This window comes from Eumetopias jubatus, unplaced genomic scaffold (genome assembly GCF_037043125.1).
Source record: "Eumetopias jubatus isolate StellerSeaLion01/CBP00866 unplaced genomic scaffold, mEumJub1_p1.0 scaffold_12, whole genome shotgun sequence".
Lineage (NCBI taxonomy): Eukaryota > Metazoa > Chordata > Mammalia > Carnivora > Otariidae > Eumetopias > Eumetopias jubatus.
The window spans coordinates 77,012,390-77,034,519 of record NW_028274818.1 but is presented as its reverse complement, the minus strand read 5'-3'; the positions used below and the strand labels follow the sequence as shown (position 1 = coordinate 77,034,519).

Here is a 22,130-nt window from a genome sequence, read left to right as displayed (position 1 = left end):
GGGGAGTGGAGGCAGAGAAGGGGGCCGGGGAGGTGCTTTGTCCCCATCACTGTTCTCACATCCCCTCCTTGGAGCACCCCCTGACCCCGGGGAGAAGCTTTCAGCCAGTGACAGCCATGGGCCATGGGCAGGAGCTGGGAAGGTGGGGACAAAGACGGTTTCCTCTTGAAAAGCCAGGAGCAGGAAACACGGAGCTGAGAAGCAGAACCAGCTTCCTTACCTGGGAGCTCCCGAGCTTCCAGCCGACTGCTGTGAGCTCCAAGGCTCCCTCTCCTGCAGGGCCAGCCTTCCATCTGTGTTGCTCCAAACCAAGGGGGCCAGGGTGGGGGGTGTGCTGCCAATTACCGCGCTGCAGCCTGATCCATCCCTGTCTCCCGCGATCTCAGTTCCGGGCCCCCAGATGCTTGTGGTCTACACTGGGCTTTAGTTTCGGATGGCTTTTCTCTTCCTAACCCTCTACCTTCAACAAGAAGCTATGGCTCTCTATATACCTAAACGGCTCCTGAAGGCAGGCATAGGATGTGCTTGGGGCAAGAGGTCTCTGCAGGGGTGACTCTGGACCTCATGGGGCCGGGCACCTGTTGGGAAAGAGACAAATGAAGCTGAATAACCCATCAAAGCTCTTTAAACCCAGTTGCTCTGCTCTCATCCTGGCTGCTTCTTCCATTACGCTGGGCTTGACTTAGAGTTGTAATGCCCCAGTCTGAACTTCATAAGCAATAGACAGAAGTGCCTTTGTTTACCCCAACAAGCTTCATGGACGTCATGGTCACAGCGGTTGTCTGTGGCCTTTGGCATCAGACAGTGGAAGTCCAGATGCTGCTGTGACCCCTAGAAGCTGGTGGTGGCGTTGCATCCCCTGACCTCTTAGTGACTCAGCTTCCTCATCTGGCAATGGGGTTGGATGGCAGGGGCACATCCATCCTTGCGCTGTTAGGAGTCATCAGTGGGATGGGATAATGCGTGTAAAGTATCCAGGACTGGATTGGTCACAGAGAATGTGTAGAATGTGGCCAATGCCATTAGTGTTGCCATAAAATCTGAACTCTATTGACTGTACCCATGTGTTTTGAGCATTTGTTTCATGGCAGGCATGGTGCACACGTCTCACTTATATAAATTCTCTTTATTCCCAAAGCCCTCTGAGGGCAGAGATGGTCTGCCCCGCTTTGCAGAGAGAAGACTGGGGCTCAGAAACACAGGCCGCTTGCTCCAAGTCTTTGACCACAGAGAACTCTCTTGAGGACATCAGCCAGTCTTGGTTTTTTCTTTTTAACGATGGCAACATTTTTCTTCCAGTTGGAAAGAGAGCAAGTAGACCTTTTGGAGTCAGAGCGAGGAGGAAACCCAGAGCCCTGCTCCCCAAGCCTTCCCCTGCCCACCCAGAGCACTGTTGTCCACTTAAGGAGCCACCAGCCTTGTGTGACCATTTATGTCAAAATCTAAATTAATGCAATGAAATAAAATGAAAACCTCAGTTCCCCCATTTGCACCAACCACATTTCCAGTGCATGATAGCCATATTAGACAGCATAGATATAGAGCATTTCTTTCAGAAAGCTCTACTGGACAGCGCTGTCCTAGAGAGTTTGCAGTACAGAATTTGGAAATAATACTGATGAGCTTCAGGCTGCTTTGCGGAGCCTCCTCTGCTCATGGACAACATAGGAAAATACTAATAATAATTGTATATCTCCCTACTGGACCGTCTTTGGTAAAGCACTGTGCAAACAAAGCCATGTCTACCAGAGGGGGCTGTGCAAGCCCTGGGATGTTTTTAAACATGCATTTAGACCCCAGCTCTCTAGAATCATTGATGAGGGAGAGAAACCAACATCACATGGCCCTGTAGTTTCCTTCATGTGCTGTCCTCATTTTGGTTCTGATGTGGCCCAGGACCAGAGACAGCCCATGGAGGGCAGGCTCACTTGTGGCCCTTCGTGGCCCCCAGCCCACCCCAGGCACACCAGTGTGTAATTGTTTCACTCATGTCTTTTGTGATTGTCTTCCCTCTTACTTTTGCAAACTTGGTTCCCTGCGAAAACTTCCTGTTTTCTTTCTGTTCATCTGGCTGTTTCTCAGCTAAAGAATATTTTGTCATGAAATATGGTAATGATTTGCAGAAATCTGTGCCTGTCCATAAATACTGATTTAAGCTGCTGTTAGGCAATTCTCATGTCATTTCCAGGTGCAGTTTTAGAATTCCATCCCAGACTTGCATCAGTGTGTGGTGGGTTAACAGGAGAGGGAAAGGTTTTACCACATGAATACAAACAGATGGCCTTCACATTTGAATGCCTCTGTGCACATGTATGTGTGTATTCGTTTGTTTTTTGAGGAATTAAGAGAAGAGAGTGGGAAGGTCTCAGTAAAACCCAGGTTCCCAGCATCTCCATGGCAACTTTGATACGCTGAGGTATTGACGTTGCAAGCAACCAAGCTTCATCGAGAGGACGAATACCATCCATGGCCTGACGTCTTCAGGAGACCCATATCATCCAGTCTCAGTTGCCCTGTTGATAGTCACAGAAGGTGACTGTTGGCTTGTGGAATCAGAATGCCGCAGCTGGATGAGTATCTCAGCAGGCCCGTGGTGACCACCTCATCTCGCAGATGAGGAACCTGCAATCCAAAAGAAGGAAGTGACTTTCCCAAGGTCTCACCATCATCCAAATCTAGAGTAGAAACCAGATCCCCTCTACCTGCTCTCCCAACTGCTCCTGTCACAAAGGCCCCGCCATCATGCACAAATTGCTTTCAACTCCCCATTCCATATTTCCACAGCTCTCAGTGTTGCTGGCTTTCCAGAAGTCTCTTTCCTCTCGGTTCATCAGCTCTGGTTTACCATCACCATTAACAAGGCTTAGTTTCCTTTCCCTTCCACTTGGGTGATCTGATCTCCTTTTAATACTCGCCAAGTGTAACACCAAGCCTCCAATCCTATAGCCTTGGGAGAGAGGCTTTAGAGTCTTTGTGTTGGTGAGATGAGCCTTGTAGTCTTGCCCCACCTCTAACCATCACAGAGACAAAAAATTAAAACGAAGCATGCAGCCGTAAACATTCCAAACGGTTTTGTTCCCATCGGGAGACCTTCAGCAGCTGTCTCTGAAAGGATGCAGCAATTTACCTCCTCTCCCTGCCACTTTTATTTTTCTTTGCCTCACTGTTTTATGTGTTCTTGTTAAGGAAAGCAAGGCAGTGAAGTTGAGAAAGTACCAGGACATTGAGTAATCTCCGTTTTAGCTTTCCTACCTACTTTAGGTCATCGCCACCCCATCCCTACCTAGTTTTGAGCCATCCATCCCCATGCTTCAGCCTTGTGAAGTAACTCTAAAAATTGGAAACAATACTCACGCCCACTGATAGTGACCTGGGTAATGACTGAGTCACAGCCATGCTATTGAAGGATGATTCAACGCTTGCCTTTTGGGGATGCAGACTGCGAAGGGTCATGCAGGACTGAGATAATAACGTTCAATGCCTTAATCTGCGTGGTGATTTCCAGGATGTACACGTGTAAAAATTTATCTTGCACTTTATTGCATATGCGTTATACATTAATGAAAAAACCCATTAACGGGAAAATGCTATGTTTATGGACATTGAAATACATTCACTCTGTGTGGTTTGCAACAAGCAAAGGCTGCTTTGGAGGTTGAAACCAGGACACAGTGTGGCCCACGGGCCAATCTGTGTTTGTAAATAACCTTTTATGGGAACAGAGCTGAATTCATTCATTTATGTATTATTTAGGGCTGCCCTTGTGCTGTGTATTAGCCTTCCTAGGTCTAACAGAGAGGCTTAAACAATGGGAATTTCCCGTCTCATGGTTCTGGAGGCTGGAAGTCTGAGATTAAGGCGGCAGCAGGGCTATGCCTGCTCTGAAGGCATGAGGGTAGCCCCTGTTCCGGTCCCCTGTCCCAGCTTCTGGTAGTTGCTTGGCTTGTGGCCATGTTAACTCCAGCCTTCATGGTGGTGGTATTCTCCATGTATGTCTGTGGTCCAATCTCCCCTTTTTTTGAGAACATCAGTCATATTGGATTGGAGGCCTCCCCTTCCCCTGTGTGAGCTCATGTTATCTAATCACATCTGCAATGACCCTATCTCCAAATAAAATCATATTCTGAGGTGCTGGGGGTTATGGCTTCACCATACGAATTTGGGGAGGGTCACAGGTCAGCCCAGAACATGCTACAGCAGCAGCAGTGTGGAGTTGTTGTGATACAGACCGTATGGCCCACAGCTTAAACTATTTACTATCTTGACTTTACAGAAAAAGTTTGCCAATCCCTGCTTTATTTAAAAGGGGTGTGTGTGTGTGTGTGTACACGCATGCACGTGTGCATACATAAGAAATTTGGAAAGCTGTTCACCAATGTGTTAACAGAGGTTGCCTCTGAATTATGAGACAATTTAAGTTTTAATTGTAGTTTTGATATTTTCTATATTTGGGTTTCTAAAAATTATTATATAATAATTTTTATAATATAAATCGATAGTAAACATGTTTCCCTTGGGAGGAAGACATCGTTCCTATGCACTCACTCTCCCTTCTTGCACCCTACACCAAATCCTCCTGTACCTTAATGGTTTATTTTGGTCTGATGCAAACCTTTCTAAATAGGCCACTGCTCCCCACTGTTGGGAGTGCTAAGGGCAAACACTTAGCAAACCAGCAAACTCAACTGTTTACTCACTTGGGCATAAGGATTCTTCATGTCTTTATTTAGCTGCCTCTTGTATGTAACTTGGAGAGAAAAGGTTCTGGCTTTTATCTCCTCATTAAAAATAGATCCTTTTATGATGAGGGGATGGGGCTGCAATGAGTCACCCTGTACAGAGTGAAAGAAAGCATGCGGTGCTGGATCAGGTCTCAGGAGCTGGTCCCCAAAATGGTACCCCACCATCCCCATGACTCCGTGGTTTTTTGTCATTGCAGGAAACTGGATGCTTTCATCTATGATGCGGCAGTCTTGAATTACAAGGCTGGGAGGGATGAAGGCTGCAAGCTGGTGACCATCGGGAGTGGGTACATCTTTGCCACAACTGGTTACGGAATTGCCCTCCAGAAGGGCTCCCCTTGGAAGAGGCAGATTGACCTGGCCCTGCTCCAGTTTGTGGGTGATGGTAAGACCTTGGGTGACCCCCTATCTTTCAGGGGACTTGACACCCTTGCACTCTCTTTGCTGATTGGCTTTCCAATGGATCTTTGTTTGATGCATTTGCTCACTATTTATTGGGTGCCTCTCACACGATACCATGGTTTTCTAAGTTGCCTATAATGGAAACCAATTTTAGACAACAAAATTTTCCAAAGAAACTTATTTTAAGGATGCAGAAATGTCTATCTCAGTGAATTGAGGAAGGAGTTGAGCAAATAGGTTCAGGAAAAAAAAAGCAGGAACCGGAGCAATCCTTGGGCCTTGATAGCAGGGCTTCATAGGTCCTGTCCTAAAGTAGCAGTTCTCAATCAGGGCAGTTTTGCTCCCTGGGGCACTTGGCTATGTCTGGAGACATCTTTGATTGTCATGGTTGGGAGGCCATTTGCTACTGGCATCTAGTGGGGAGAGGTCAAGGATGCTGGCAGACATCTTACAATGCCCAAGATGGCCCCCTCATCTCAAAACATGGAATTACCTGACCCTAAATGTTAGTAGCCCTGGGGTAAAGAAACCATGACGTTACATGACTAGGCTCCAGTCCTAAACTCTGTTCTCTCAATTCTAAATTTCATATTCCAAAGGAAGGATTCCTGATGCATTTCGAACCAAAGACTCTTTCCCGGACCCATCAGGAGTGCCGAAGGGGTGGGGTTACATTGTACCAACACAGAGGCTCCTGATTTTATCCTATGGAGGAGTGAGGGAGAGGCAATCTCTAGAAAAGGAATATGAGCAGAAATCCCATGGGTTTCCACTGCAGTCTACCTGCTTCTCCTGCCAAAAGACAGTTTCCAGCCCCATGGCTCTTACAGTCTCTTGGGACTGTGGCGCTTATGGACCTCTGTAGGTGATTGGGCTGTGTCTCCAGCGTCATTGCCTTCAGTCTACCCTCTACTTCCTAGTTGGTGATCTCACTGGCTGGAGTTTTTTAGGATCCTGTCCTGGCTCAAATGGCAGTTAACCCTGAGAACCTGAGTAAGCTGGGGCCCAGGGCAGCATCTGCATCCAAGGACAGCTGGAGGCCGTGTTCAGAGATGGTTGCAGAATATTCCGTACCTCCCTGGAGCTGGGAGAGGAGAATCCGGCAACCAGTGTGGTTAAATACAACACTGAAATGCACAGACATTCGTGCACAGTGTGGTATGATTTTGAACAAGGTGCATATTTCCTTGCATCTTCTCCTTCTCTCTCTGCTCCCGGAACTAAGCCCTGGATTCTCAAAGTGCCATCAGAACATCTAAATGTGTTTTATATTTAACTCCCAAATAAGAACATCTGATCCTCTGAATTCCCTGTAGGGCATTTGTACCTTCTTCTGATCATGAGCCATGTTCTCTGTTGTGTAATAGTGACCTGTGGCTGTCGGTCAGCTCTGGCTGTGAAATCTGAGAGGCGTACACCACTAGGCCTTTATTTTGCCCGTGGGAGTGCAGGTTGAGTGGAGGAGCTCTGTCTCAGGCTGCGGTGGCCTTGGTGGTTCTGGGCCCTGCGGTGCACCCATGGATCAAATGTGCTGTCTGTTCTGCATTCGTTTATTCTGGGGCTCCGGCCGAAAGGGCAGGAGCTGCCTGGGAGAAGCTCTTTTCTTGGCTGTGTCACAGGCACAGAGGAGATACCCAATTGTACATGTGCATTTCAAGTCTCTGCTTCGCCGTGGTCATGCCACAAACACCTTTCTGTCTGGAGCAAGTCTGATGGCCAAGCCCAAAGTAAAGAGATCAGAGGTACACTCTGCCTTTTATCGGGTAGGGGAGTTTGGGGTTACAGGACAAGGGGTATGGACCCAGGGGTGAAGAATTGGGACCATTTCCTCCACCTGCCATCCTGGTCGCCCAAGTCCCCCTACACAGGGTGAACTATTCGACAAATGAGTCTTGTTTCCATCAGTAAATACCACAAAATCCTGAACTTGTCCTGACCTGATAACTGGCCCGTGAAGGACTGAGTGAACAAACACATGCATGGATGAACGGGGGGTGTCGAGGTGTATTTCATTTGACAGGACACTTTTAAATATGATGGGTAGCTGTCAAATAAGTGAGTTCGAACTCTACTCATACTGTTAGTCCTTGCTGTTACTCTAACAGGATCTGTTCTGGAACAGCAACATATTTAGGGAGTAGTATATGCCAGTTACCACACTGGTGACATTACCTGGGTTCTTTAATATTCATAGTAACTTTAGGAAATTCAGTGTTGCTTCTACACACTTTACAGAGGAGGAAACAGAAGCACAGAGGGCTAGCTAGTAAGTGGCAGAGTTTCTACTGCAGGGGCCTCACTCTGGAAGTGGGTCAGTTATGTAAAACTGCTTCATTCAATTTGCTAGGTTGTCTATCGAAGTTGGCTAATTAGATGCTTGAGATTTATAGATCCTTTAGGAAGGAGTAATTTAGTGCATATCTGAACTGAATCTATTGTCCCACTGACAGATACTTCTATGAAGGGGGTCATCTTTCTTAGCCTCTGTTTACTCATCTGTGAATGAATGCATGCAGAAATATTTACCTGATGAGGTTGATGCCAGGATGAAATGAGAGGATACGTGTAAAGAGCTTAGCTAAAGCACCTGAAAATAGAAATGGTTCAATAAATGCTAGCTATTACCATCATCTCCATCATCCTTACCATGACCATGACCATCATTATCATTATATCATCACCAGCACCATCACCACCACCATCACCATCATCATCTTCATCATATCATCATCACCATCATCACCACCATTACCACCACCACCATCATCATCACCATCATCACCATCATCACATCATCACCACCACCATCATCATCATCACCAGCACCACCACCATCACTACCACCATCATCAGCATTACCACCATCACTACCACCATCATCAGCATTACCACCATCACTACCACCATTATCATCACCATCATCATCACCACCACAATTATCACCACCACCATCATCAGCATCACCACCATTATCACCCTCATAATCATCACCATCATCACTGCCATCATCACCACTATCACCGACACCAACACCAACATCATTTTATCACCAGCACGATCATCATCACCACCATCCTCATCACCATTCTCCACCTAAACCTCCTCCTCATTGTTGTCCATCCACAACTCCAGTATTCAATACAGCCTATTTAGTGTTGTATTGGTGATAACAGTATCATGGAAACCACCTTTATGGTGCTGCACAGAAAATGTCCTCTTTCTGACAGATAAAAAGAATACAAAGTAAAGGCCCCAGAGAGGCCAGAAGTGTGTTCCTTGTACTAGCAGGGCATCTAGAGTCTTACACATATTTTCAGTCCTCACTCATTGCTTTCCTGGTCAGACTGTTGGGATTGGGAAACGTGTCTTCTGGAAGCAAAGACATGGGAGAGAAAATGACGTTGCTCCGGGGGTGTCTTAAGATAATCTTCCCGGAAAGCCATGTCCAATTCTGAATGTCTCTCTAGGAGTAAATACATGAATTAACACAGCTGCATAAATATTTCACTTATCTTCTGCAGCTTCAGCGGGATTAATTATGCTCTAAAATTAGACCTGTAAAGAGCACAGTGCTAAGCAGTACCTAATTATTATTCATCCTCTAGAATGGAGTGTTTATCTCTTGTTATAGAGTAGCTTCGGTGGACGATTACGAATCTAATGAGTGTCAAAAGTATAAAAAATTTTCCTAATGAGCTGTGTAAATATAACCTTTGAGTGGAGTGTTTGGCTATTGAGGGAACCTCTTACATGAAGCCTGCCAGGCATTTCCCTAGGAAAAGGATTGGTGATTTTCCTTAAGGGGTACACAGGATCCCAGTAAGACCTTACCTTCCTTTTCCTGTCTAACCTTTGTGTCCTTTCTGAGATAGTGTAGTGCACCTTGGGGATCTTCGGTTCACAGTACTTCAGTAACAACATTCATGGGTACTTTTCAGCATTGATCATCAATATCCAACCTTTACTGAGAAACATACTGTCCTAGGCACTGATGTTCCAAGAGGGGGATGTCATGGTCTTTTTCTTCTCTCCTTCAAGGAACTTTACAGTCCTGTTGGTTGGCAATGTTATAAACTTAAAATATCTCATCTCAAAATATGAACATATTTATAATAATTCATATATATGAATTCATATATACATATGAATATATTCTTAGGTATCTTGGATAGGTGAGAGAAGAGTCAAGGAAAAGGGTTTTTTAATGGAAAGATGAAAAGGCAGAATAAGTCATAAGAAAAACGAGTCTAGTAAGAGTTCAATGAAGAACAGAATGGACCAGAGTTCATAGTGTCATTCATTAATTCATCCAGCAACCAGCAAGTATCTATTGAGTACCTGGTATCTCCCTGGCACCTAAGAGGTGACACTGATGAAGAACATAAAGAATGAGTCAGTCTGGGACTTTAAAAATGGCATTTCTGGCTTCAAAGGAGAGGTTAAATGGGAGATCTGTTAGGTCCTATCAATCTCATGGATTTTGTAGTTTTTTTAAATGTGATCCTAGGATTTGAAGAGACAGAAGGAAGATCATAGAGGCTAAAGCCCTTTGGGCGTACAGAGGCCAGCAAAAAGATATTGAGAACAAGGTTGTATAATATTATTATTCAGCAGCAAGTGATGCTGAGGGTAAGGAAGGAAACCATTATTTTTGAGCCCATACTGAATGGCCCAGCGTGGTGCCAAGTAACTCACAAATATTCTTAGCAACACTTCGTACAGTATTCTGGGGTACATCTTAGTATTTCCATGTTGCAGAGCAGGAAAATGAGGCTCCATTGGGTTTAGTGAGCTACAGTAGAACTTTTAAACTTCGTTGTAAACAGGAATCACCGGGGGATCTTGTCAACCGGCAGTGTTTCAGTCGGTCTGGGATGGGGAGCCTGAGATTCTGCATTTCTAACAAGCTCCAGGTGATGCTGATGCTGCCAGTCTATGGACAACACCCTATATGGATTTTTATAGTTCATGTAACTTTGGTTCTGATCGTCTTTCCATTAAACCGTGCTCCAGGGGAAAATCTTGGTTGCTAGTGGCCAGATCACCTTAGCTATAAATAATAGGCTCAAGCATTGAGAAGCATTTAATCGTCCTCTTTGTACTTTGCTCAGTTTTCATGGTTGTTGGTTTATTTTTTTAAACCCAGAAATACAGTACTTGTCCCTGGTAGCTCATCTGAATTCACTGAACAAATCAAATCAAATATATGTATTTATCATGTATCTTTATAACTTGGTATGCTATATTGCACGGCAATTATATCATATTTACATGTCTATGATGGATATCATGTGAAATGTTTGAGAGATTTGAGACCTGTATCTCTTGTGTTAACTACTGTATGAATAGGGTGACTAACTCCACCCATCTTGCTGGGACTCGCCCAGTTTAAAGCTAGTTAGTGACCCCAGTTATGTCCCATTTGGGCATATATGATAGATATATGTGAAATCTTTGAGAGATACCATATATATCATTTCAGATGGATAGGTACATTGGGGCCCCTTTGTACTGCAACTTTGCATGCAATCGTTTTAAAGACTCATCCAGATTGATAACAAATTGGAAGGGACCGCATGCTCTGCTCTTGTATTAATAAGGCAACTTGCTGCGTAGACTCGAGAGCTTTGGAAAGCACCATTCCAGGATAACAATGCTAATGCTCACCGATCTTGGAGTGGGGCGTGCTGGAAGGGAGTCCATGGAGAAGCCCACTCCCTGCTTCCAAGTGGGTCAGGGTTAACCGTTCCTGACTGCTTTGTTTGCTGGCTTCTCTCTCACTGGAGCATGTAGGATGGCTTGGGGTGGTGAGGGACCCCATGCTGCCGGCCAGAGAGTGTGTGATTACAGAAGCTCTTTGTGTATCTAATTAGGATTCTCATAAATTGCTCTGAGCCACTGGATGGGTTGCTAATATCCTCCTCACTGCCTTAGTCCAGCTTCTCAGCTTAATATCTTTGGGCTAATGTCTGAGTCTTGGGGAGAGCTGGACACCCCCGCAGCTTGGGTGGTGATGACCACTCGTACCTCCACTCCGAGGACGGGCTCTTTCCTCAGTGGCCTTCACAGCCTGTCGTCTTAGGCTGGCTTAGGAATGGATGGCGGTGTTGGTTGAGGAGATCACTGGGGCGGCGGGGGAGCTCCTAAATGTTTTCCTCATTCAACTTTCTACTGTGTCTGCAGTTCCACCATTTGAAGTTTTCTCAGGTAAGCATAGATCTTCCATGCAACTCCCTTTAAAAATGAAAATCCTGGGCACCTGGGTGGCTCAGTTGGTTAAGAGTCTAACTCTTGGTTTCAACTCAGGTCATGATCTCAGGGTCATGAGATCGAGCCCCGCATCAGGTTCTGCACTGGACATGGAGTCTGCTTAAGATTCTCTCTCGGGGGGAAAAAAAAAAAAAAAAGAAATCCCTTCTTCTATCTCCTAAACCCATTTCCTGATTTGGTATCTGGCCTATCCTTCAGTCTACGTGTCGCCCTTTGAGATTTCTTTAAAGACCGCAGCTCTATACTAGATATATTTATAAACTGAACCCTTTTAGCTCCGTGCTTAGTGTTCTTGTGGCCTTTAGCAAAGCAAGACCAGTGATGGGGAATGATGGAAGGTTCTACAGCCTCCTAGCGGCGTGATCTCGGGCAAATTAATTTCTCTGAATTCTAGTTTTCTTGTCTCTACATTGGAGTTGTTTGGGGAGTAAATGTGCAAACGAACAGAAAGAGACTAGCCCAGTGTTGAGCATGTGCTAGAGGCCTGCAGGCCTCCCCTTGTCCCTGGCCTAACGAGGGGCACTGCGTCCCTGGAGGGCAGACACAATCAGGCCCATTCTTGTTGCACTTTTGTCTCCCTTAGGACTCCCTCCTGAGCTTGGCACACAGTAGGTGTTCACAGGGAACTCACTGATGAATGGGCAAACAAGGAGGCACATTCTTCCATTGTTTACTCTGCGTGCTCTTGTGGTCAGATATCGGTTTTGCATTTTCTTTGTGACACGGTTTTCTGGGAGGGATATAACCGGCAAGATTATACAGTTCCTGGCTTTTAGCATTGAAATGGATCGTAAATTGTCGCCAAGTTTGTGGTCTCTGCGTCATGCAGGGAAACAGGAAAACCAGTGTTTTCCTCCGGGTTTGGCAAAGTACGGCCCCAGCGTGGACTCAAACCACAGCCTGGTTTTGAAAATAAAGCTTTATTGGAACACAGCCACCTCTGTCCCCTCAGGAACCGCCCGTGGCCGCTCTCCTCCTGCATGGGCGGAGTCTTGAGTTGCCACGACAGCCCCCGAAAAGTCGCAGTCTGGCCCTTCATAGAGAAAGTGTGAGGGCTTCTGGTCTTATGCTGTCTGGGGGGAGACAAGAAGGGCAGAGAAGTCTTGAAAGTCTAGGTTGTGCAGTTCTCCTAAGGGAAGGGGAAGGTGGGAAGGGAGGAGAGGAGGGGGCGGGAGGAGGAGGGAGACAGAGAGGAGGCGAGGAGAGCAGACGCAGAGGGAGGCGGGTGTGGGTGACCAGGCAGGCAGGACTCAGCCCAGGCATCTAGAGATCAAGAGAGCACACTGCATCGGTTCCACGGAGCCAGTCGCCCCAGTGCAGCAGAAACTGGAAAAGTCTGAGAGTCGGCGGCTGCCCCATCTCGGCTGGCTCCATGCTGGAGCGAGGCACGGACCACCGGTTGACTCACTCCTGCCTCGGAGGCCTCTTCATCCGTCTCCTGCTGGCTTCTTTGCCATTAGTTCTTCGTGACATAGGTCCCCGTGTCCTCAGATGACTCAGCAGCACCCTACTGCAACCAGCAGCCTCAGCCCGTTTAAAGAGATAAACGCCAAAATAAGGATGGGGGTTGGGGGGGGGCGGTGAGGGAGAGGATGTGTCCAGGATCTGAGAGCCCCGTGTGAGGGGGAGAGACCAGTTCCATTTCTCTAAATAGATCAGCCACCCTGACGACTGTTATTGTCATAGGCATTCATAATAAGAGGTAACACTTACAGAGGGATAACTATGGGTCACAGAATAACCTCAGTCTTTCGATGTATTGATTTCATTCGGTCCTCACAATGGTTACATGGCATGAGTTATCACTAACCCGTGTGTGCAGGTGAGGAAACTGAGTCACAGGCAGGTTAAGTAATGTGTCCAAGCTCCTAAGGGGCAGATCTGAGATTAGATTGGGACGTAGGCACACGGGCAACAGGGCCTTTGCTTTTAACCATGATGTGGTATTGCTTCTCCTTTGCTATAACCCTCGTAGACATCTCTCCGTCTCTACCTGGAAAGGGTCAAGGCAGTGAATGAAATTGCAGATTGGTCAGAATCCAGATTCAGTGGTTGTTCCTCTTTCGCTGAAGGAACAGCATCGGTCTCCTGCAGGTGACACTGGGCAGAATAACTTGGTGACGGAGGTTGAGGGTACGAGAGCAAGTGACCCATTTTTCCATGGAGGAGACTTGTCCATGCCCCAGGCCCTGGCACCACGGGAACATTCAGCCCTGGCAGTTTGGGGAAAACTCAGGACCAAGAAGCCAGAGATGAGAAGGAAAGAAACAAGGGCAGAATGTAATTAAGAGGAGTCAGATGTTTGGCCCCGATACAGGCTCACAGAGCGGCCTCTCCAGGTTCACAAAGACCCATCCCAGTTGCCGGAATTGCTTGCTCCCCACAGAGCTCCTCCAAGCTGCATAATCCCTGGCATTTCAGAAAGCTATTGTTCCTTGCTAAATGTGTTTTAATCAAATTGAGACTTCAAAGGCAGAACTCACAGTTTGGGCTGAGCTAGGCTACTCTATAAATCCCAAACTTTCTAACCAAGTTAGCAAGACGGGATGCCATTGACAAAGCCCTCTGATTTATTAACCTGGTTGTTCATTCATTCGTTCACCCTACCTCTAGACATTCATTCAACAAAGAATAACTGAGCAGCTTCTGAGCTCCAGGTGGTGGATTATAAAAATGATTAGAGGTTCCCACTCTATTGCCCTTAATAGTTACTTTCCTTATAAAGTGCTTGTGGTACATCTGTGTCGATGAGACTCGCTTGCAGAGCCTACTGAAAATATAGATCCCTTTCACCCCATGGGGCATTTTTTTTACATACTCTCTGGAATATCCTAATGTGCAGTAAGATTTAAGAACCACTCCTTAGAATAACACAATTTAGCACTTAGACACATTATACTCTGATTGCCGAGTACTGGACACAGAGGCCAGTGGCTAACAGGTCACTCATCTGGGATCCATGAAATCGGTTCGTTACCCTGAGTTTTATCCACTCTCCTCTCTCAAGGCTCTTTTATTTATTTATTTATTATTATGTTATGTTAATCACCATACATTACATCATTAGTTCTTGATGTAGTGTTCCATGATTCACTGTTTGCGTGTAACACCCAGTGCTCCACGCAGAATGTGCCCTCTTTAATACCCATCACCAGGCTAACCCATCCCCCCACTCCCCTCCCCTCTAGAACCCTCAGTTTGTTTCTCAGAGTCCATCGTCTCTCATGGTTCGTCTCCCCCTCCGATTCCCCCCTTCATTCTTCCCCTCCTGCTTTTCTTTTCTTTTTTAACATATAATGTATTATTTGTTTCAGAGGTACAGATCTGTGATTCAACAGTCTCGCACAATTCACAGCGCTCACCGTAGCACATACCCTCCCCAATGTCTATCACCCAGCCACCCCATCCCTCCCACCCCCACCACTCCAGCAACACTCAGTTTCTTTCCTGAGATTAAGAATTCCTCATATCAGTGAGGTCATATGATACATGTTTTTCTCTGATTGACTTATTTCACTCAGCATAACACCCTCCAGTTCCATCCACGTCGTTGCAAATGGCAAGATCTCATTCCCTTGGATGGCTGCATAATATTCCATTGTGTATATCTACCACCTCTTCTTTATCCATTCATCTGTCAATGGACATCTTGGCTCTTTCCACAGTTTGGCTATTGCGGACATTGCTGCTATAAACATTGGGGTGCACGTACCCCTTCGGGTCCCTACATTTGTATCTTTGGGGTAAATACCCAGTAGTGCAATTGCTGGATCGTATGGTAGCTCTATTTTCAACTTTTTGAGGAACCTCCGTACTGTTTTCCAGAGTGGTTGCACCAGCTTGCATTCCCACCAACAGTGTAGGAGGGTTCCCCTTTCTCCCCATCCCTGCCAACATCTGTCATTTCCCGACTTGTTAATTTTGGCCATTCTGACGGGTGTGAGGTGGTATCTCATTGAGGTTTTGATTTGGATTTCCCTGATGCTGAGCGATGTTGAGCCCTTCTTCGTGTGTCTGTTGGCCATTTGGATGTCTTCCTTGGAAAAACGTCTGTTCGTGTCTTCTGCCCATTTCTCGATTGGATCATTTGTTCTTTGGGTGTTGAGTTTAGTAAGTGCTTTACAGATTTTGGATACTAGCCCTTTATCTGATATGTCATTTGCAAATATCTTCTCCCATTCAGTCAGTTGTCTTGTGGTTTTGTTGACTGTTTCTTTTGCTTTGCAAAAGCTTTTTATCTTGATGAAGTCCGAATAGTTCATTTTTGCCATTGCTTCACTTGCCTTTGGTGATGTTTCTAGGAAGAAGTTGCGGCGGCCGAGGTCAAAGAGGTTGCTGCCTGTGTTCTCCTTTAGGATTTTGATGGACTCCTGTCTCACACTTAGGTCTTTCAACCGTTTGGAGTCTATTTTTGTGTGTGGTGTAAGGAAATGGTCCAGTTTCATTCTTCTGCATGTGGCTGTCCAATTTTCCCAACACCGTTTGTTGAAGAGACTTTTTTCCATTGGACATTCTTTCCTGCTTTGTCGAAGATGAGTTGACCATAGAGTTGAGGGTCCATTTCTGGGCTCTCTGTTCTGTTCCACTGATCTATGTGTCTGTTTTTGTGCCAGTACCATACTGTCTTGATGATGACAGCTTTGGAATAGAGCTTGAAGTCTGGAATTGTGATGCCAACAGCTTTGCTTTGCTTTTTCAACATTTCTCTGGCTATTCGGGGTGTTTTCTGATTGCATACAAATTTTAGGGTTATTTGTTCCATTTCTTTGAAAAAAAGTTGATGGTATTTTGATGGGGATTGCATTGAATGTGTAGATTGCTCTGGGTAGCATTGACATCTTCACAATGTTTGTTCTTCCAATCCATGAGCATGGAACGTTTTTCCATTCCTTTGTGTCTTCCTCAATTTCTTTCATGAGTATTTTATAGTTTTCTGAGTATAAATCCTTTGCCTCTTTGGTTAGATTTATTCCTAGGTATCTTATGGTTTTGGGTGCAATTGTAAATGGGATCGACTCCTTGATTTGTCTCTCTTCTGTCTTGTTGTTGGTGTATAGGAATGCCACTGATTTCTGTGCATTGATTTATATCCTGCCACTTGACTGAATTCCTGTATGAGTTCTAGCAGTTTTGGGGTGGAGTCTTTTGGGTTTTCCACATAAAGTATTATATCATCTGCAAAGAGTAAGACTTTGACATCTTCTTTGCTGATTCGGATGCCTTTGATTTCTTTTTGTTGTCTGATTGCTGTGGCTAGGACTTCTAATACTATGTTGAATAGCGATGGTGATAGTGGACATCCCTGCCGTGTTCCTGATGTTAGGGAGAAAGGTCTGTTTTTCCCCATTGAGAATGATATTCATTGTGGGTTTTTCATAGATGGCTTTTATGATATTGAGGTATGTACCCTCTATCCCTATACTCTGAAGAGTTTTGATCAAGAAAGGATGCTGTACTTTGTCAAATGCTTTTTCTGCATCTATTGAGAGGATCATATGGTTCTTGTTCTTTCTTTGATTAATATATTATCACATTGATTGATTTGCAGATGTTGAACCACCCTTGCAGCCCAGGGATAAATCCCACTTGGTCGTGGTGAATAATCCTTTTAATGTACTGTTGGATCCTATTGGCTAGTATTTTGGTGAGAATTTTTGTATCCGTGTTCATCAAGGATATTGGTCTGTAATTCTTCTTTTTCATGGGGTCTTTGGTTTTGGGATCAAGGTAATGGTGGCCTCATAAAATGAGTTTGGAAGTTTTCCTTCCATTTCTATTTTTTGGAACAGTTTCAGAAGAATAGGTATTAATTCTTCTTGAAATGTTTGGTAGAATTCCCCTGGGAAGAGCCATCTGGCCCTGGGCTTTTGTTTGTTGGCAGATTTTTGATGACTGCTTCAATTTCCTTAGTGGTTATAGGTCTGTTCAGGTTTTCTGTTTCTTCCTGGTTCAGTTTTGGTAGTTGATACATCTCTAGGAATTCATCCATTTCTTCCAGATTATCTAATTTGCTGGCATATAGTTGCTCATAATATGTTCTTATAACTGTTTGTATTTCTTGGGTGTTGGTTGTGATCTCTCCTCTTTCATTCATGATTTTATTTGGGTCATTTCTCTTTTCTTTTTGATAAGTCTGGCCAGGGCTTTATCAATCTTGTTAATTCTTTCAAAGAACCAGCTCCTAGTTTTCGTTGATCTGTTCTACTGTTCTTTTGGTTTCTATTTCATGATTTCTGCTCTGATCTTTATTATTTCTCTTCTCCTGCTGGGTTTAGGCTTGATTTGCTGTTCTTTCTCCAGCTCCTTTACGTGTAGGGTTAGGTTGTGTATTTGAGACCTTTCTTGTTTCTTGAGAAAGGCTTGTATTGCTATATACTTTCCCCTTAGGACTGCCTTTGCTGCATCCCAAAGATTTTGAACAGTTGTGTTTTCATTTTCATTGGTTTCCATGAATTTTTTAAATTCTTCTTTGATATCCTGGTTGACCCATTCATTCTTTAGTAGGATGCTCTTTAACCTCCATGTATTTGAGTTCTTTCCGACTTTCCTCTTGTGATTGAGTTCTAGTTTCAAAGCATTGTGGTCTGAAAATATGCAGGGAATGATCCCAATCTTTTGGTACCGGTGGAGACCTGATTTGTGACCTAGGATGTGATCTATTCTGGAGAATGTTCCATAGGCACTAGAGAAGAAGGTGTATTCTGTTGCTTTGGGATGGAATGTTCTGAATATGTCTGTGAAGTCCATTTGGTCCAGGGTGTCATTTAAAGTCTTCATCTCCTTGTTGATCTTTTGCTTAAATGATCTGTCCATTTCAGTCAGGCGGGTGTTAAAGTCCCACACTATTATTGTACTGTTGTCAATGTGTTTCTTTGCTTTTGTTATTAATTGGCTTATATAATTGGCTGCTCCCATGTTAGGGGCATAGATACTTAAAATTGTTAGATCTTCTTGTTGGATAGACCCTTTAAGTAGGATATAGTGTCCTTATCTCTTATTATAGTCTTTGGTTTAAAATCTAATTTGTCTGATATAAGGATTGCCACCCCAGCTTTCTTTTGGTGTCCATTAGCATGGTAAATGGTTTTCCACCCCCTCACTTTCAATGTGGGGGTGTCTTTGGGACTAAAATGAGTCTCTTGCAGACAGCATATCGATGGTCTTTTTTTTTTTATCTAATTTGATAGCCTGTGTCTTTTGATTGGGGCATTTAGCCCATTTACATTCAGGGTAACTATTGAAAGATATGAATTTAGTGCCCTTGTATTGCCTGTAAGGTGACTGTTAGTGTATATTGTCTGTGTTCCTTTCTGGTCTATGTTACTTTTAGGCTCTCTCTTTCCTTAGAGGACCCCCTCAATATTTCTTGTAGGGCTGGTTTCCTGTTTGCAAATTCCTTTAGTTTTTGTTTGTCCTGGAAGCTTTTTATCTCTCTTTCTATTTTCAGTGACAGCCTAGCTGGATATAGTATTCTTGGCTACATATTTTTCTCATTTAGTGCTCTGAATATTTCATGCCAGTCCTTTCTGGCCTGCCAGGTCTCTGTGGATAGGTCTGTTGCCAATCTAATGTTTGTACCATTGTAGCTGACAGGTCTCTTCTCCCGGGCTGATTTCAGGATTTTCTCTTTGTCTCTGAGACTCGTAAGTTTTACTATTAGATGTCGGGTGTTGACCTATTTTTATTGATTTTGAGAGGGCCTCTCTGTGCCTCCTGGATTTTGATGCCTGTTTCCTTCCCCACATTAGGGAAGTTCTCTGCTATAATTTGCTCCAATATACCTTCTGCCTCCCTCTCTCTTTCCTCTTCTTCTGCAATCCCAATTATTCTAATATTGTTTCATCTTATGGTAACACTTATCTCTCGAATTCTGCCCCCATGATCCAGGAGTTATTTCTCTTTTTCTCAGCTTCTTTATTTTCCATCATTTGGTATTCTATATCGCTAATTCTCTCTTCTGCCTCATTTATCCTAGCAGTTAGAGCCTCCATTTTTGATCGCACCTCATTAATAGCCTTTTTGATTTTGACTTGATTAGATTTTAGTTTTTATTTCTCTAGAAAGGGTTTCTCGAATGTCTTCCATGCTTTCTTCAAGTGCAAGTATCTTTAAAATCATCATTCTGAACTCTAGTTCCGACATCTTACTAATGTCCCTATTGATTAGGTCCCTGGCGGTCAGTACTGCCTCTCGTTCTTTTTTTTTTTTTTTGGAGGTGATTTTTTTCCATCTTGTCATTTTGTCCAGAGGAGAATAGATGAGAGTACAAATGCTAATAGGGTAACAACGACCCCAGAAAAATATACACTAAACAAATCAGAAGAGCCTGAGACCAGGGGAAAGAAAGAAAAAAAGAAAAAGATACAAACAAAAAACAGAATATGATCAAATATGATCAGGCTGGTGCATAGATAAGTGCCACACACTACATTTTGGGTGTGTTTTGGTCTGTTAGAAGAAAGTGCCTCCCGAAATTTTAAAGAAAGATATGTACAAAAATAAGGGTAAATACGATGAAGGGATGGATATGACTGTAAAGATGAAAATTATAGAAGGAATTGATAAGTTGGTTGAAAAAAGAAAGAAGAGGATTTAAAAAAATAAAAGGGAGAGAATGTGTTCAGACAGGAGACTAGAACAAAGCCATACACTAGAGATTTAGGGTATACTTTGGTCTGTTAGAAGAAACTGGATCCCAAAATTTTAAAGAGAGAACAACTTATATATATATACACACACCAAAAATAAGGTTAACTCCTATGAAGGGATAGAATATGACTCGAAAAATAAGATTTTTTTAAAAAGGGGATTGATAAGATGTTGGTTGAAAAAGGGAAAAAGAAAAATTAACTTTGAAAGACTAAAGAATCATGGCAAAAAAGCCATGAATTCTATGTGCAGTATTCCCCGCACGCTAGAGTTCTCCCGTTCTCATTGATCCGTAAACTTGGTCTTGGCTGGCTGCCCTTGCTGATCTTCTGGGGGTGGGGCCTGTTGCCATGGTTCCCAAACGTCTTTGCCTGAGGCGGAATTGCCCCGCCCTTGTCGGTCCGGGGCTAAGTAATCTGCTCAGGTTTGCTCTCAGGAGCTTTTGTTCCCTGCAAGCTCTCGGTACAGCTTTGGAGGACGAGAGTGAAAATGGTGGCCTCCCGATCTCCGCCCGGAGGAGCTGAGAACTCGGGGCCCCACTCCTCAGTGCGCCCCCGGAGAAAAGCAGTCAGTCACTCCCGTGTCCCCAGTCTCTGGCCACTCTCTGTGCTCACCCGGCCTGTGACCAAGCGTTTCTATCTCTGGCACCCAACCCCGTGTGGAGTCTCCAAACCCAGCAGATCCCTGCAGTGCACTCCCGCGCTGCTCCTCCTGGGGAAGGAAGGGGAGTCTCCCCGGCTCTGCCGCTTGTTGGGTCCCTGCTGGAGGAGCAGTGGCCCGACTGTCACCGATCACAGTTTATGGCAACCCCGAGCTGAGAGCCCGCACCTCGGCTCCGTCTCTGCAGCCGGCTTCCCCGCTCCGATACCTGGGAGCTCTGCTGCACTCAGGCACCCCCGGTCTCTCTGTGACCCCAAGGGTCCTGAGACCACACTGTCCCGCGAGGGTTCCACCCCCCGCTTAGCCACTGGAGCGACGTCCCTCAGCGGAGCCAACTTCTCAAAGTTCCAATTTTGTGCTCCGCGGCTCTAGCACTTGCCAGAAGCGGCCGACGGAGGCCCCCTGCCCTGCCGTCTATCCTCCCGAATATCACCTCGGATTCACTTCTCCGCACGTCCTACCTTCCAGTAAGTGGTCGCTTCTCTGTTCTGAGAGTTGTTGCTATTCTTTTCTTCGATCTCCTGTTGAGTTCGTAGGTGTTCAGAATGGTTTGATCCCTATCCAGCTGAATTCCTGAGACCAGACGAAATCCAGGTCTCCTACTCCTCCGCCATCTTGCTCCTCCTCCTCTCTCAAGGCTCTTAACTGGGTTTCCATATCCAGAGACCTTTGGAGATGGTGAAAACCCGAGAAATATACCGTGTAGAACGTGTAAGCATCAGCACAGCAACCACAATAAGGAACATTGGAGATGCTCTGTGTGGGTGACTTTGACAGGCACACAAACCTCACCTTGATGCCATATCCCCAAAGGGAGTTAATGATCAATGACCATTGTGATGCCCCAGCAACCGAGTGACTTTGACCCTCCTATGTCCATGGCACACTATTCATTCAGAAATGAAATGTTTCTAGAGGAAGAAATGAAATCTATCCCAAGCATAGATTTGCAATAAAGGGTTTAACTGCTTCTTCATTGGCCTGTGACCAGATGGTACCATAAAAATTAGACTTATTTATCTCCTTCCTAATTTTAACTAGAGACATATTTAGAATAATAATGGAACAGCACTTACTTAAGAAACAGATAAAATCCATAAATATCCTGTAGGGCCATTGACTTTCACTCTGTGCTTGAGAGCACTGAGGGTTTTCATGGGCGTAAGTTTGCAGTGAATTTCCCAATCGGTCCCCTGAGAGTCAGAGTTGCAGTGTTTATTATCAGTCTGACGCCAGGATTAGAACAAGGTCAGTGGTGCCAGATTCGTGCCTGACAAGCCGTGAATCGCTCCAACCAGGGAAAGTCAAATGTCAAGAGAACCGTCAAAGTTGAAATAAGACATAATGAATGGCTTGCTGGTAAGTCAAACGCTGATGTCACAGAACCTGATGGGGGAATTACAGGAT

At 44.8% G+C, this 22,130-nt stretch overlaps 1 protein-coding gene across 1 annotated transcript in view; it reads left to right on the top strand.

The window, feature by feature from the left end:
• The window catches only part of GRIN2A (glutamate ionotropic receptor NMDA type subunit 2A), a 363,258-nt gene that overhangs the window by 320,077 nt on the left and 21,051 nt on the right, over positions 1-22,130 (top strand). Inside the window, exon 11 of the mRNA XM_028117634.2 lies at positions 4,940-5,127. Within this exon, the coding sequence (XP_027973435.1) occupies positions 4,940-5,127 (188 nt within the window). The remainder of the gene's footprint in view (positions 1-4,939; positions 5,128-22,130) is intronic.